General features: G+C 47.4%; 2 protein-coding genes across 3 annotated transcripts; one reads left to right on the forward strand and one right to left on the reverse strand.

Annotated features, from left to right (window-relative positions):
• Nucleotides 1–581: 581 nt before the first annotated feature.
• Timm17b (translocase of inner mitochondrial membrane 17B) lies at nt 582–12,694 on the reverse strand. The gene is made up of 6 exons (XM_042669195.1): nt 12,577–12,694; nt 11,480–11,579; nt 8,808–8,871; nt 1,235–1,363; nt 1,046–1,156; nt 582–947 (listed from the first exon to the last, which is right to left on the reverse strand). The coding sequence occupies exons 1-6, from the start codon at nt 12,600–12,602 to the stop codon at nt 856–858; spliced, it is 522 nt and encodes a 173-aa protein (XP_042525129.1). The 5' UTR covers nt 12,603–12,694; the 3' UTR covers nt 582–855.
• A 115-nt stretch (nt 12,695–12,809) lies between these two features.
• Pqbp1 (polyglutamine binding protein 1) lies at nt 12,810–17,129 on the forward strand. 2 transcript variants are annotated; one of them, XM_042669193.1, is made up of 7 exons: nt 12,810–12,930; nt 13,349–13,426; nt 15,085–15,196; nt 15,379–15,491; nt 16,074–16,361; nt 16,573–16,636; nt 16,798–17,129. In XM_042669193.1, the coding sequence occupies exons 2-7, from the start codon at nt 13,360–13,362 to the stop codon at nt 16,952–16,954; spliced, it is 801 nt and encodes a 266-aa protein (XP_042525127.1). In that variant the 5' UTR covers nt 12,810–12,930; nt 13,349–13,359; the 3' UTR covers nt 16,955–17,129. The 2 variants fall into 2 exon arrangements, with proteins under 2 accessions (XP_042525127.1, XP_042525128.1); XM_042669194.1 differs by lacking the exon at nt 12,810–12,930 and adding an exon at nt 13,071–13,166.
• The last annotated feature ends 31 nt before the right edge of the window (nt 17,130–17,160 follow it).

Consider the following 17,160-nt stretch of genomic DNA (forward strand, 5'->3'; position numbering starts at 1 on the left):
TCTTTATGTAAATGAGGTAACTGGTGTTCAGAAGAGGGTTTCTTATGAAATCAATTCTTCAGCCTTATCCATGGTTTTTTATAGAGGAGGCAGCAAGGGTATTGGGCTGTATGTATGGCATGAGGGAAGCAGTGTACAGATCCATCCACAAATCCTTGTATTCTCATACATCTTCAAGCCTGTTCTTGTGTTTTCATGTGTCTAATTCACATCTTTTGTTTTGTTTTGGTACTAGCCCTGAAGCTTGAACTCTGGACCCCGACACTGTCCCTGAGCTTCTTTGGCTCAAGGCTAACTTCTGGCTTTTTTATTTAGAGATAGAAGTCACACGGACTCTTTTGCCCAGGCTGGCTTCCAGCTTTCTGAGTACTAGGTCTCAGCTTTCTGAGTACTAGGATTATAGGAGCCACCAGCACACCTGACTGTAATTCACATCTTCATGCTCCTTCTTCCCCTCCCTGCTCATTCCCTCTGCCAAGTTATGACTAGAGCCACTCCTGTGGGACTCAAGTCCTTGGCAAGGGCTTTGCCTCCTGTCCTGAGATCAGAGTCTCAGGGGTATTCGAAGGAATGCATACACAAGCATTTCCAAACTGGCTTTAAATACTTATTAGGGTGCCACACAAAGGAGCTGGGGTAAGGGCTTTTTATGAGTATGGGGCTGGGGTGCCCTGAGAGAAAAAGGGACCCATTTGTTAGGGCAGCTGGGGTGTACCACTCCCACCCTGGGATAAGGGTGTTAGTATAGGCCCTCCTCTCTGACAGGTTCCAGGGCTAAGTGGGAGCCAGCCCTCCCTTGGAGGTAGATGACTGGGGAGGGAGGAGCAGCTCCCAAGGTGGCAGGCAGTGGGTTCCTCAGTGGAATTGTTGGTAGCCAGGATAGCCAGGAGCTGGGCTACTACCATCCTTTGGACCTAGTTGACTGGGGTCTTCGAAGAATGGAGGTGCTAGAGAGGGAGGAAAAAGATAATGAAGTAAGTTACATGGAAGGAGGCTGGTAGGGCTATTCCCACCTTTCTCTACCCGTTGTTACACAGATCCTTACCATTGCGGAACTGCTGTGCTGTATAGCGTGTGAGGAGGATGCCCACACCCTCAATGAGAGCCAACAGGATGCCCCCCATCATGGCTGAGCCCACCATGGCCAATGGGCCACCTGGAGGTGGAGAGAGACAGAGGTGAGGGCAGGCAGAACAGAGGGAAGGGACTGGGGCCAGGAGCCAAAAACACTCACTGCGAGCAGCCAGCACAGCCCCAGTCAAGGCACCACTGGTGATGGAGTTCCAGGGATCCTCTTTGCCCCGAAGTCGTACCAAGCCACAATCAATGGTGGAGAATAGGCCTCCCCACACTGCAAAACTACCTGTAGAGGGGCAGAGGTCTCGTCAGTATTTTCCAGACATCCCAAGAATTCATATCTCAGGGGATGGAGACTTCAAAGGCCTGAAGGCTCTGTGCAAGAATGGGGAAGAAAAGGGAGTTTGGTATACAGGGCACGCTTCAACTGCACAAGACCCTGCAACCCATCCCCAGCAACAAATAAAGAAAAGGAGAGGGGCAGGGCGCTGGTGGCTCACACCTGCAATCCTAGCTACTCAGGAGGCTGAGATTTGTGGATGGCAGCCAGCTGGAAGCAGGCAAGTCCATGAGACTCTTACTTCCAATTAACCACCAAAAAGCCAGAAGTGGAGCTATATGTAGCTCAAGTGGGAGAGTGCTAGCCTTAAGTGAACAAAAAAATCTAGCAAGAATGCAAGGCCTGAGATCAAGCCCCAGGATGGGAAAAAAGAAAATAAAAGGAAAAGAAAAGAAAGGGGAGAAGAATGGAGACAAAGAGGCAGATAACAGTTGGGCACTAGTGGCTCACGCTTGTAATCCTAGCTACTCAGGAGGCTGAGATCTGAGGATAGCAGTTCAAAGCCAGCCTGAGCAGGAAAGTCCGTGAGACTCATCTCTAACCAGAAGTGGCACGGTAGCTCAAGTGGTAGAGTGCTAGCCTTGAGTTGAACAGATGAGGGACTGTGCCCAGGCCCTGAGCTCAAGTCCCATGACTAACAACAAAAAAGTCCCATGGGCTGGGGAGGTGGCTCAGTGGTAGAGCGCTTGCCTTGCACACATGAAACCCTGGGTTTGATTCCTCAGCACCACATAAGCAGAAGAAAGCCAGAAGTGGCGCTGTGACTCAAGTGGTAGAGCGCTCGCCTTGAGCTGAAGAGCTGAGGGACAGCGCCCAGGCCCAGAGTTCAGGCCCATGACTGACCAAAAACAAAAAAAGTCCCTGAACACAGGCACATAAGAACGAAGGAAAGAGAAAGAAAAGAAAAGAAAGGAAGGAAGGGAAGGAGGGAGGGAGGGAGGGAGGAAGGGAGAGAGGGAGGAAGGAAAAGGAAAGGGAAAAGGAAAAGGGAAAGGAAAGAGAAAAGAAAGAGCCCGGTGTTGGTGGCTCACGCCTATAATCCTAGCTACTCAATAGGCTGAGATCTGAGGATCTTGGTTCAAAGTCAGCCTGGGCAGGAAAAGTCTGTGAGACTCTTTTTTTTTTTTTTGGTCGGTTGTTGGGCTTGAACTCTGGGCTTGGGCACTGTCTTTGTGCTCTTCAGCTCAAGGCGAGCTCTCTACCGCTTGAGCCCCGGCACCACTTCCGGTTTTCTAGCGGTTTATTGGAGATAAGAGTCTCACAAACTTTCCTGCCTGGGCTGGCTTTGAACCGAGATCCCCAGATCTCAGCCTCCTGAGTAGCTAGGATTACAGGCATGAGCCACCGGCGCCCTGCTCTGTGAGACTCTTATCTCCAATTAACCACCAAAAGGCATGAAGTAGAGTTGTGGCTCGAGTGGTAGAGTTCTAGCCTTGAGCAACAAAAGCTCAGGGACAGCACCTAGGCCCCAATAAACCACTCAGAAAACCGGAAGTGGCTCAAGTGGTAGAGCACTAGACTTGAGCTGAAGAGCTGAGGGACAGTGCCAGGTCGAGTTCAAGCCCCATGATGGACAAAAAAAGAAAAAAAGAAAAGAAAGGAAGGCAGGAAGGGAAAAAAGGGCAGATAGCAAACTCCCAGGAAATACTCTGTCCCATCAAGTAATAGTTATCAAAATTCTCTTCATATGGGCTGGGAAGGTGACTTAGTAGTAGTGTTTGCCTAACATGCATGAAGCCCTGGCTTAGATTCCCCATTACCACATAAACAGAAAAAGCCAGAAGAGGCACTTTGACTCAAGTGGTAGAACAATAGCCTTGAGCACAAAGTGGCCCAAGGACAGTGCCCAGGCCCTGAGTTCAAGCTCCAGGACCAGCAAAATAAAAAATTCTCTTCATCTTTTGTGTGTGTGTGTGCATGTGCCAATCCTGGGGCTTGAACTCAGGGCCTAGGCACTGTCCCTGAGCTTTCTGGCTACCACTTTACCCCTTGAGCCACAGCTCCATCTCCAGTTTTGTTTGATGGTTAATTGGAGATAACTCTCACAGACTTTCTTGCATAGGCTGGCTTCAAATCTCAATCCTCAGATCTTAGCTTCCTGAGTGCATACAGGCATGAGTCATGGGTGCACCGCCCTCTTTACCTTTATATGGAACTGAAAAATGGTTATAAGTAGATCCATCTTTTAAATGGCTTTGTTTTGTGCTGGTCCTGGGGCTTGATTGAACTTGGGGCCTAGGTGCTGTCCCTAAGATTTTTTTGCTCAAGGCTGGCACTCTACCACTCGAGCTACAACTCTACTTCATGCGCTTTGGTGGTTAATTGGAGATAAGAGTCTCACATTTTCCTGCCCAGACTGGCTTTGAACTGTGATCCTCAGATCTCAGCCTCCTGAGTAGCCAGGATTATAGATATGAGCAATTGGCACCTGGCACAATTTTCATCTTTTATTTATTTTTGGTCGTGGGGCTTGAACTCTGGGCTTGTGCACTATCCCTGCACTCTTCAGCTCAAGGCCAGCACTCTGCTTGAGCCACAGCACCACTTCCGGTTTTCTGGTGGTTTATTGGAGATAAAGAGTCACACGGACTTTCCTGCTCGGGCTGGCTTTGAATCCTGATCCTCAGATCTCAGCCTCCTGAGTAGCTAGGATTACAGGTGTGAGCCACCAGCACCCGGCTACAATATCCATCTTTTAATCACCACAGAGTTGGAATTCTGGTGTTGATTTCAGGGTTAGGAATGTGGTTTAGTGCTAAAGTGCTTGCCTAGAATGCATGAAGCCCTGGGTTTGATTCCTCAGTACAACTTAAACAGAAAAAGCTGGAAATGGCACTGTGGCTCAAGTGGTAGAGTGTTAGCTTTGAGAAAAAGAAGCTCAGGGACAGTGCCCAGGACTGGCAAACAAAACAAAATGGATCAGGAAAGCCAGTACGTAATATATGTTAAACAACCCTGGCCTAGAAATCAAACTGTTCCCAAGTCTAAAATTTTCTATTTGACACAAATAGAAAATTCCACAGCAGATTTCATGTGAGGTGACACAGCCAAAATACAGATGAACTGAACATACTGTATAAAATTAGTCAAGTGCAGCCAGGTGCCAGTGGCTCACGCCTGTAATCCTAGCTACTCAGGAGGCTGAGATCTGAGGATCAGGGTTCAAAGCCAGCCCGGGCAGGAAAGTCCATGAGACTCTTATCTCCAATAAACTACTAGAAAACCAGGTGGCACTGTGGTTCAAGCAGTAGAGCACTCACCTTGAGCTGAGGAGCTGAGGGATAGCGCCCAAGCCCATTCAAGTCCCATGACCGACAAAAAAATAAATAAAATAAAATAAGTCAAGAGCAAGCACATGTGTCTGTGGTCCCAGTTACTTTGGAAACTAAGGTAAAAATTACTTGAGCTCAAGAGTTAGAGATCAGTCAGGTAGCAGTGGCTCATGCCAGCAATCCTAACTACTCAGGAGGCTGAGATCTGAGAATCTTGGATCAAAGCCAGATGGAGCAGGAAAGTCTGTAAGACACATCTCTACTAAACTACCAGAAATGCCATACGTGGAGCTGAGGCTTAAGTGGTAGAGCTCTAGCCTTGAGAAAAAAAGGACCTTAGGGGACAATGCAAAGGTCCTGAGTTTGAGCCCCAGGACCAGCACCAAGAAAAAAAGTTAAGAGATCTGCCTGGGCAACATAGAAGGACACATTTCTCCATTTTTGTTGTTGTTTTGGTGGGGAGAGTGGTGATAACAAGAATTGAACTTAGGGGGGCTGGGAAGGTGGCTCAGTGGTAGAGCGCTTGCCTTGCATGCATGAGGCCCTGGGTTCGATTCCTCAGTACCACATAAGCAAAAAAAGAAAAAAGCCAGAAGTGGCACTGTGGCTCAAGTGGTAGAGCACTAGCCTTGAGCTGAAGAGCTGAGGGACAGTGCTTAGGCCCAGAGCTCAGGCCCCACAACCGGACCCCTCCCCCCCCCCCCCAAAAAAAAAGAAAAAGAAAAAAGAATTGAACTCAGGGCTTTGTGCATGCTAGCCAAGCAAACTACCACTCAGCTATACCCTCAGCCCCAAGACCCCCACATCTTCTAATTAACTCAAGGCCTTCAGATAAATCTCCCCTGCATTATGCAAAAAAAAAAAAAAAAAGAAAAAAAGGAAAAAGAGATTTATATTATAGAATATTACCTTTGGGTGGGCTCTGGTGGCTCACACCAATAATTTCAGCTACTCAGGAGGCTGAGATCTGAGGTGAGAATGTGGCTTACTGGTAGAGTGTTTGCCTAACATGCATGAAGCCCTTGGTTTCATTCCTCAGTGTTATGTAAACAGAAAAAGCCATAAGTGGTGCTGTGGCTCAAGTGGTAGAGCGCTAGCCTTGAGCTGAAGAGCTGAGGTCAGCGCCCAGGCCCAGAGTTCAGGCCCCACGACCGGACCCAAAAAAAAAAAAAAAAAAAGACAGGGGTTAAATTCATTTTACATATATAGATATTTCATTTATTTATTTATTTATTTTTTTGGTCGGCCATGGTGCTTGAACTCTGGGCTGTTCCTCAGCTCTTCAGCTCAAGGCTAGCGCTCCACCACTTGAGCCACAGCACCACTTCCGGCTTTTTTCTTTTTTTTGCTTATGTGGTGCTGAGGAATCGAACCCAGGACCTCAGGCATGCAAGGCAAGCGCTCTACCGCTGAGCCACCTTCCCAGCCCCAAAAATATGAAAAATTCTGAAACTGGAAAAACTTGTGCTCACAAGCAGTTTAGATAAGTTTAGATAAGTTGTATTTAAAATGTTAAAACCCAGCACTAGTGGCTCATGCCTGTTATCCTAGCTTCTCATGAGGCTAGCCTGGGCAGGAAGTCTGTGAGACTCTTATCTCTAATTATCCAGCAAAAAGCTGGAAGTGGAGCTATAGCTCAAGTGGCAGAGCACTAGTTGATCAAAAAAACCTCACTGATAGCTCCCAGGTCTTGAATTCAAGCCAGAGCACTGACACATGTACACACACACTGTGTTTACTGTGTTCTACGATCTATTTCAGATACTCCATGTTATCTGAAAAAAATTTTTTTTGCCAATCCTGGGGCTTGAACTCAAGGCCCAGGCACTGTCCCTGAGTTCTTTTGTTCAAGGCTAGTGCTGCCACTTGAGTCACAGCACTACTTCTGGCTTTTTCTGTTGATGTGGTACTGAGGAATTGAACCCAGGGCTTCATGCATGGCAAGCTACATTCCCAGCCCTGACTTATGAAAATTTAAATCAGTGGGCTGGGAAGGTGGCTCAGTTGTAGAGTGCTTGCCTTGCATGCATGAAGCCCTGGGTTTGATTCCTCAGCACCACATAAGCAGAAAAACCTGGAAGTGGCACTGTGGCTCAAGTAGTAGAATGCTAACCTTGAGCCGAAGAGCTGAGGGACAGAGCCCAGGCCCAGAGTTCAAACCCCACAACCGACAAAAAAATAAAAATAAAAAATTAAATCAGTTAATATTATTAAAGGGCTGGCTTGATGCTGGCGGCTCATACTGGTAATTCTAGCTACTCAGGAGGCTGAGATCTGAGGAACATGGTTTGGAGCCAGCCCAGGCCTTGAGTTGAAGCTCCAGGACCAACACACCACACCACACACACACACACACACACACACACACACACACACACACACACACACGGCTGAACATAGCACACACACACACACACACACACACACACACGGCTGAACATAGCTACCAGAAAATTTAAGTTCTATGTACTTTTAGTAAATTATAAAACTACTTGTAAAAAGCTATTGATAAAGTGATTAATCAGATAATCAGATGAGGTTTAGAAAAGACGTGCTTTAACCACTCTAAAACCAGAAGTGGTGCTGTAGCTCACGTGGTAGAGCACTAGCCTTGAGCATAAAGGAAAGAGGTACAGGGACAGAACCCAGGCCTTTAGTTCAAGCCCCACAATTGATTTAAAAAAAAAGAAAAGAAAAGACACGCTACTAACCCAAGATCATCCAGCAGTGATAAGACATGGCCTGGATTTAAACTCTAGAATTCACGTGTGTGTGTGTGTGCGCGTGCCCATGTGTGCTTCAACTCAGGGCCTGGGCACTGTCCTCTGAGCTTTTTTGCTCAAGGCCAGTGCCCTACTACTTGACTCACATCACAACTTGTGGCTCTTTGGTGGTTAATTGGAGATAAGAAACTTTCCTGCCTAGGCTGGCTTGGAATCTTGATCCTCACATCTTAGCCTCATGAATAGCTATGATTATAGAAGTGAGTTGCTGGCTTTCAGCTGAGAATCCACATTCTTTATCCCCTCAAATTAAACTGCTGAAAGCTGAGCACTGAAGGCCCACACCTGTAATCCTAGCTACTTGGAATCTGAAATCTGAAGATTGAGATTTAAAACTAGAAGTGAGCTGGGCCGTTGGTGGCTCATGCTACTCAGGAAGATAGCGGTTCAAAGCCAGCCTGGGCAGAAAAGTCTGTGAGACTCTTATTTCCAGTAAACCACTAGAAAACCGGAAGTGGCACTGTGGCTCAGTGGTAGAGTGCTTGCCTTGAGCTGAAGAGCTGAGGGACAATGCCCAGGCCCAGAGTTCAAGCCCCACGTCCAACAAAAAACAAACAAACAAACTGGAAGTGGAGCTGTGGCTCAAAGATAGAGCATCAACTTTGAGCAAAAACACCAAGTAATGGTGACAGTTTGAAGAGAGCCCAGGCAGGAAAGTCTGAGTTTCCTTTTTCGTTGTTGTTGTTGTTGGTCATTGGGCTTGAACTCTGGGTCTGGGTGCTGTCCCTCAGCTCACTCTTCAGCTTAAGGCTAACACTCTACCACTTGAGGGACAGTGCCACTTCTGGTTTTGAGTGGTTTATTGGAAATAAGAATCTCATGGACTTTCCTGCTCTGGCTGGCTTTGAACCATGATCCTCAGATCTCAGCCTCCTGAGTAGCTAGGATTACTAGCATGAGCCACTGGTACCCAGCTACAAGTCTGAGATTATTTTTTTTTTTTTGGGTCCAGTCGTGGGGCCTGAACTCTGTCCCTCAGCTCTTCAGCTCAAGGCTAGCGCTCTACCACTTGAGCCACAGCGCCACTTCCGGCTTTTTTCTTTTTGCTTATGTGGTGCTGAGGAATCGAACCCAGGGCCTCAGGCATGCAAGGCAAGCACTCTACCACTGAGCCACCTTCCCAGCCCAAGTCTGAGATTCTTATCTCCATAAAACTACCAAAAAAGACAGAGTGGAGCTGAGGCTCAAGTGGTAGAGCAGTAGCCTTGAGCAAAAGCAGCTCAGAGACAGTGCACCCATGCCCTAAGTTTAAGCTCCAGGACTGGCATAAGTATGTACACAGAGATCACCCTGAAAGTTGACATCACATATCCTATGTTTCCCCAAGCACCTCACCTCCAATCTGGGGGGCTCGAATCCTCACAGCATTGACACTGCCTCTGAACCGTTGTTGAATTCCCTGGGGAAAAGCAAGCAAACAAGTAGATAGGGCAGGCTTCTAAATATTTTTTATTGTTATTATTATTAAAGTGTTGTACAGAGGGTTCTAAGCTTTTTTTCTTTTGTCAGTCGTGGGGCTTGAAGGGTTCTAAGTTTTTAAGAGAGGGATGGAGAACTGGGGGCAGGTGGCTTATACCTGTAATCCTAAACTGCTTAGGAAGCTGAGATCATCCAGAGGCCAGGGCAAGAAAGTTTGCAAAAAAATCAGGGCTGGGTCATAGCTCAAGTGGTAGAGCACCTGCCTAGCAAACGTAAAGTCCTAAGGTCACACTTCAGTACCAACAGCAATATAAAAAGGAAGAGGTGCTGCGAAAGTGCATCTCAGTGATAGAAAGTCTGCTTAGTGTATAAGGCTCTAGGTTCCAGCAAGAAACAAACAAAACAGGAATAGAAGGACAGGGATTCTGGAAAGGCCTCATTAAGGAAGAGGCATATGGAGTGTTGGGACTGTAGTTCTGTGGCATTGATGCTGGAGGCCATGGTTTGGTTCCTATCTCTCTCTCTCTCTCTCATACACACACACACAAATAAATGAACAAGGAGTGCAATGTGCTAAGACCTAAGAAACATGGACAAAGATCCAGGAAGGAGAATTTTTTTTGCCAGTCCTGGAGTTTGAACTCAGGGCCTGGGCTCTGTCCCTGAGCCTCTCTGTACTCAGGGCTAGCGCTCTACTAATTGAGCCACAGCATCACTTCTGGCTTTTTCTATTTATGTGGTACTGAGGAATCAAACCCAGGGCGTCATGCATGCTAGGCAAGCATTCTACCACTAAGCCATATTCCCAGCCCCAGAAAGGAGGATTCTGTCTGGTGCTGGTGGCTCACATCTGTAATCCTAACTACACAGCAAGCTGAGATCTGAGATCTGAGGACTGAGGTTAAAAGCCAGCCAGGGCAGAAAAAATCCATGAAACTTTTTTTGCCCAGTCCTGAGGGTTGAACTCAGGGCCTGGACACTGTTCCTGAGCTTCTTTTGCTCAAGGCTAGCACTCTACCACTTGAGTCACAGTGCCACTTCCAGCCTTTTCTTTATATGTGGTACTGAAGAATCAAACCCAGGGCTTCAGCATGCTAGGCAAGCACTCTACCACTCAGCCACATTCTCAAACCTCCATGAGACTCTTACCTTTAATTAACTAACAAAATTCTGCAAGTGGTACAGAGCCAGCTTTGAGTGAAAAAGCTAAGAGAGAGTGCCCAGGCCTTGAGTTGAAGCCCCAGTAGTAGCACATAAAAAAGAAAAAAAAAGGAGAATTCTAAGAGTTGAGGGACAAAGCTAGATACAAAAATTGCAGAAGCACCGGGCGCCGGTGGCTCACGCCTATAATCCTAGCTACTCAGGAGGCTGAGATCTGAGAATCGCAGTTCAAAGCCAGCCCAGGCAGGAAAGTCCGTGAAACTCTTAAACCACCAGAAAACCGGAAGTGGCGCTGTGGCTCAAGTGGTAGAGAGCTAGCCTTGAGCTGAAGAGCTGAGGGACAGCGCTTAGGCTTAGAGTTCAAGCCCCACGACCGACCAAAAAAAAAAAATTGCAGAAGCTAGGCGTGGTGGCACATAGCTCTAAACTCAGCACTAAGACTAGCATAGGTTTTATAGGGAGATTTTTGTCTCAAAACGCCCTTAAGTAAGGTGGGCTCATGCCTGTAATCCTAGCTATTCAGGAGTCTGAGATCTGAAGATGGAGGTTCAAAGCCAACCTGGCCAGAAAAGTCCATGAAACTCTTATCTCCAATTAACCACTCAAACAGCCAGAAGTAAAGATGTGGCTCAAGTTGTAGAGTACCAGCCTTGAGCAAAATGGCCGAGATAGCATTTAGGTGCTGAGTTCAAGCCCCACTGCTGATGCACACACACACAAATAAATTATTTATACAAAATAAGCTAAATAAATGTTAGGACATTTAGTGAAATCTTCTGGAAGGATGGTCAGAGAAAGAAGCAGATTCATTGTGTTAAATGGAAAGGATTTACTTCATTTTGAGGCTCTCCTCTTCTGGTTAATTAAACTTCAATCATTTTTCTTTTTTTTTGGGGGGGGGGGGTCTGGTCGTGGGGACTGAACTCTGGGCCTGGGTGCTATCCCTCAGCTCTTCAGCTCAAGGCTAGCGCTCTACCACTTGAGCCACAGCGCCACTTCCAGCTTTTTCTGCTTATGTGGTGCTGAGGAATCGAACCCAGGGCCTCAGGCAGGCAAGGCAAGCACGCTACCACTGAGCCACCTTCTCAGCCCTCAATAATTTTTCTGTGTCTAGGTTTCTTACCCAGACTCTAACTCTAGGTAAAAAAAAAATCTGACTTTGTATATACATTTAGGATTTGGTACTGCCTGTTTTTTTGTTTGTTTTTGTTTCCTGGTGCTGGGGATGGAACCCAGGGCTTTATGTACTAACCACGTGTTCTACTATTGAGTTTCCCCAAACCCCAGATCCAAGGGCCAGGCCTGGCACACAGGCATCAGAATGAGTTAAGTTCACGTTGAAGGGCAGCTCCAAGCAGTTTCCAAAGCAGTTTTTAGTGTCAAGGCTATTGATTCCCACACCACCAGAGGGGAAGGCTCAGACTCACAACAGGGGCATTACGAAAGCCCTTGACTGCCTGGAAGACTCCACCACCAATGACACCCATAGTGAAGGCTCCTCCGCAGTCATCCACAATCCTCCATGGGCTGCATACAATCAGAAAGGAAGCATAGGGTTAATGTGAGACCTTTCCCAGCTAAGCCCTGTCACCAAGATTCTTTCCAACTGAGAGAAACAATCATCTGAATGGGAACTTCCTAAGTGGGACGAAATGCTTCAAAATAACAATCTTAGTTCTCTTATAAAAGCAAGAAAGGAAAGCCAGTTGTAGTAGTACACTCCCTGTAATCCCACAGAAGGGTTTCAGTTCAAGGCTAGCCTTGGAAACATTGTGAGACTTGGTCTCTCCTACACACAAAAAGATTGTAAAGGTATAAATGGGGTAAAAGGGGATGATGGTGGATATTACTCTTGATTCCAACCCATGTATCAGCCGATTGTTTTCTTACTACCAAAAATTCAATGAATTGATTACATCCAGAGTTGGCTTGTGTTCAGGGTTCACTAGCTAGTTAGTGACTGTCATTCAAAGCAGGAGAGAGTGGCACTCCCTTGTACAACCCTGAGCATGTCCACAAGCCTCTTTAAACCTTTCAAGCCTTTTAAATCTTTACCCCACTTTAAATATAAAACTGGGGGGAAAACGAAGAAGACCATGAGGAGAATTCAAGATCACGACAAGATCATCTAGCCCTATCTGCCTGGAATTCACAAGAAAACGACCAGAGAAAAACCCATCCTAGGTACCCCCGAGGGTTTTAAGATCCATGTCACCCCACAACGCTGTGATTAATTTCACCGGCGTGCTGTCTGCGTTAAGAGGGATCAGGAAATAACGAAATCAGGAGACGTAAAGAACCTGAGGTAGGTTCGTCGTACCTCACACCTTCTCCCACGTACAACAAATCGCGTTTTAACAAAATCCGAGTAGGAGGAGCTAGGTCAGGAACGGAAGGTAGTTGAGGTCTTAGATCTCCCAAATCCTGGGATTACGATATTCTGGGGTGGAATCCTCCCCCTCCCGCCTCACATAGCCGGCCTGGACCACGGCAACAGTCCCGATGCCTATGCCCAAAGTCGTACCAAGGCTCCCGAGCGTACTCCTCCATGGCGCTGGTATCTGGCGGGCAAGTCGGGACACTCAAGGGAACCACGCCTCTACAGTAAACGCACCCGAGCGCGCGAACGTTCCATTCTTCCAGGGGAACGATTGGGTCACTTTGCTACGCGTAAGGCCAAAGGTTCACTCTTATTGGCTGTACAGGTTAGCGTCATACGTTCGTTGCAGCCCTGATGTCGCCCAGTTACCTCCTGGCTGTGGAGTGTAAAGCTCATTTTGTGCTGCGAGGGGAGAAAATCCGTTGGAATTGCTAATTTTGAGGGCAAGAGACCTGATAACTTTCAGCTATCCGCACCTACGGCATTGATAACGCACGGGTAAGTGCATTCTTTTTTTTCCCTTTCTTTTTGCAGGTAGAGATTTTGCTACATTCCTCCCTCCCCCATTCTAGCGTCTTAGTTCTTCCCGTCCGGCAGTATTTAGGAGACGTTGGGTGAACCCATTTTTGCTTTGGGGGAGGTTGCTGCGTGTAGTTTCTTCGGCGGTGGGAGGAGCTTGGAGCTTGGGCCTGGTTGAGGAACTGACTTCCGAGTGTCCGGCCTAGTGAGCTGTGGTAAGTGTCGCTGTTCCTGCAGTCTCTCTTCTGCGTAGCTTCGTTCTGTTCACCCTGCTAGCTACTAATGTAGTTCGGTAAATGGCGAACAGGTGAATACTTGCTACTAGAAGGTGCGTGACTCCAGATTCAGATTAGAATCTTCATCTGAGCTGTTTGTCAATCTGTCCTGTCACCTCCAGGTTTGTCAGCTATGCCGTTGCCTGTTGCGTTGCAGACTCGATTAGCCAAGAGAGGCATCCTCAAACATCTGGAACCGGGTGAGAAGCTAAGAACAGATGAGTCTACCACATGCTAGTCCCCCCCTTCCCCCAAACCAGGACTCGAGCTTTGTATCTGACATTTCCTCTCACTCATTAGCTGGCCCTTTTCGACCTGAACCATACCTCCAACCCCGACATGCCAGTTTTGACAGGCACTTTTTTGGTGATACTGACACTTGACACTAGCATGGCCTGGCTGACATCTCATTGTTAATATGACTTCCTGCTATCTACCACTTGAGCCACATCTCCACTTCCATTTGGACTGTATTGTAAACTGTATTGTATGGTGAGTGGTTGAAGGATAGATACTTCATCCTTAGCAATACTGATATCTGATGATGAGTTCAACCCATGAATAAAGCTGAACACAATGATTCATGTCAGTAATCCCAGCTTATTCAGAAAGTGGACATTGGAGGATTATGGTCCAGGTCATTTGGGACATAAATGTGAGCCCCTTTTCAAAAAAATAACCAAAGCAAAAAGTTAGGGGCATGGTTCAAGTGGTAGAGCATCTGCATAGTGGTAAGACCTCAAACCCCACTAATGAAAAAAAAACCCACAAACCTGGGCTGGGAATGTGGCTTAGTGGTAGAGTGCTTGCCTAGCATGCTTGAAGCCCTGGGTTCAATTCCTTAGTACCACATAAACAGAAAAAGCCGGAAGTGGCACTATAGCTCAAGTGGTAGAGTGCTAGCCTTGAGCAAAATTTCAGGGACAGTGCCTAGGCCCTTAGTTCAGATCCCCGGACTGGCAAAACAAAGAGACAAAAAAAAATCTTAAATAATGACTCAATCCAAAGAAGTGGCTTCATAGTACTTAGTCCAGGCCAAAAGTCCATGAGACTTTTTTTTTGTGTATGGGTCGTGGGGCTTGAACTCTGGGCCTGAGCACTGTCCCTCAGCTCTTCAGCTCAAGGCTAGTGCTCTACCACTTGAGCCACAGCCCCACTTCTGGCTTTTTTGGCTTATGTGGTGCTGAGGAATTGAACCCAGGGCCTCATGCATGCAAGGCAAGCACTCTACTACTGAGCCACCTTTCCAGCCTGAGGCCCTGGGTTTGATTCCTCAGCACCACATAAGCAGAAAAGGCCAGAAGTGGCGCTGTGGCTCAATTGATAGAGCACTAGCCTTGAGCTGAAGAGCTGAGGGACAGCACCCAGGCCCAGAGTTTAGGCCCCATGACTGCAAAAAAAAAAAAAAGCCAGAAGTGAAGCTGTCCAGGCTGGCTTTGAATGTGGATCCTCAGATCTCAGCCTCTCAAGTAACTAGGATTACAATTACAGGCATGAGCCACTAACAGCTGGCTAGGTAAATGTTTTTGATGAATCCTTATCAGTTCTGAAACCAGATAGGTTTATGTAACTGTATGAACTTACTACCTTAGCCTAGAAACAAAAGATCTAGGTAAATTTTCTGGTCAGTATCCTAAAGTAGATGAATTTGGAATGTGAGAAATACATTTCCTAGCATACACACGTTTGTATGTGTAACTATGTGTATGCATACATATACACATAGTATATATACATACACTTGTATCTTCTACATGCGGCTTGTGGAGACAGAAGTGTCTATAGATATCTCTCTCCAGGCTCCAACTCTAGGATGAGTACTACTAGTCCTGAATTGTTTGCCTCCTTGTTCTGCCAGAGCCCGAGGAAGAGATCATTGCAGAGGACTACGACGATGATCCTGTGGACTATGAGGCCACCCGATTAGAAAGTCTGCCACCAAGTTGGTACAAGGTGTTCGACCCTTCTTGGTGAGCCTAGGTTCCTGAAGGGGGACAGCTGACTTCTGATATTGCCCTTTCCCTTTGTTGTCTCTGGCTGTGGGGTATATGGGTGACAGAGAGGAAGCGATCTAAGGTACAGACGGGGACACAATGGTTGATCCAATGGAAGGACATCTGTGCTAATATTCTTTCCTTCCCATGCCCCACAGTGGGCTCCCTTACTATTGGAATGCAGACACAGACCTTGTATCTTGGCTCTCTCCCCATGACCCCAACTCCATCGTTACCAAATCTGTCAAGAAGCCTAAGAATAATAATGCAGGTGAGTTGGCAGATAACACTTTGGGTGATTTTGGGCAATTCTAGTAGTTCTCAGAGAGGGGCCACGAAATGAGTGGAGGAGCAAGGGGCAGATGAAACCAGGCAGGCTCAGCCCTAAGCAATTGAGGTTTTTGAAAGCATGGGCTGCTGGGGATGGGTGGGAGGAGGTTACTTAAAAGTGTGTGTGGCTGGGAATGTGGCTCAGTGGTAGAGTGCTTGTCTAGCATGCATACAGCCTGGGGTTCGATTCCTCTGTACCACATAAACAGAAAAGGCCAGAAATGGTGCTGTGGTTCAAGTGGCAGAGTGCTAGCCTTGAGCAAAGAGAAGCTCAGGGACAGTACCCAGGCCCTGAGTTCAAGCCCCAGGACTGGCACACACATACACACCTTGGTGCTTTCCCCAGCTCCACTTCTGGCTTTTTTCTTGTGTGTTTCATTGGAGATGAGTCTCAGACTTTCCTGCCCAGGCTGGCTTTGAACTGTGATCCACAGATCTCAAACCTCCTGAGTAGCTAGAATGGATTACAGGTATGAGCTACCCATCGGTGCCCAGCTACTTCAGAACTTCTATGTCCCCCTAGATGCTGAAGAGAAGGTGGACCGGAACCATGAAAAGCCGGATAGGAACCATGAGAAGCCGGATAGGAATCATGAGAAACCAGACAGAGTGGAGAAGTCAGAGCGGAACCATGAGAAATCTGATAGAGAGCGAGAGCGTAACTATGACAAAGTGGAGAGAGAAAGAGAGCGGGACAGGGAACGGGAACGGGAACGGGACCGTGGGTATGACAAAGCAGACCGGGAAGAGGGCAAAGAACGTCGTCACCATCGACGGGAGGAGCTGGCTCCCTACCCCAAAAACAAAAAGGGTAAGAGAAGAGACAGGGACTCAGGTTAAGGCAAGCAAGGTGTCAGGATGTACTTGTATAAGGAAGCCCCTCCTGGGCTGTTCCTGGAACTGGGCTCCTACAGAAAGCTATTCATAGAAGTGTGGGCTCCATTTCTTCCTGGGATGAGGGGCACACTGATCAGGAGCCTTTTGTGTCTTGAGTGAACTTATGTAGCCATTTACTTCTATAGTGACCAGCCGAAAGGATGAAGAGTTAGACCCTATGGACCCCAGCTCGTATTCAGATGCACCCCGGTAAGATGACAACCTCATGATTCCCATGGCAACTGTGCACACCATCTTCCTAGTCTCTCCTTCCTCCATTTTTCATTCTAGGTCAGTTGGGGTGGGGGAAGGATGTCTGTGTGTGTTCAACTCACCCTTCTTCCTGCCCCTCCCCACTCTGTCATCCCCAGGGGTACATGGTCAACAGGACTCCCCAAGCGGAACGAGGCCAAGACAGGAGCTGATACAACAGCAGCTGGGCCCCTCTTCCAGCAGCGTCCATACCCATCCCCAGGGGCTGTGCTCCGGGCCAATGCTGAGGCCTCCCGAACCAAACAGCAGGATTGAAGCTTTGCTCTCCACGGCCCTGGCAGTTTTCCTTCTTTCTTTCCTTTTTTTTTCTTTTTCTTGTGGTGGTACTGGGGATTGAACCCAGGGCCTCTGTGTGTGCTAACTAAATCTCTACCACCACTGAGCTTCATTCAATAAATTCTTTTCTGTGGATCACATCCACAAAGCTTGACTGCTTCCTTTTACTTACTCTTTCCAGGTCT

Source organism: Dipodomys spectabilis, unplaced genomic scaffold (assembly GCF_019054845.1).
Source record: "Dipodomys spectabilis isolate Male_0828 unplaced genomic scaffold, ASM1905484v1 ptg000492l, whole genome shotgun sequence".
NCBI lineage: Eukaryota > Metazoa > Chordata > Mammalia > Rodentia > Heteromyidae > Dipodomys > Dipodomys spectabilis.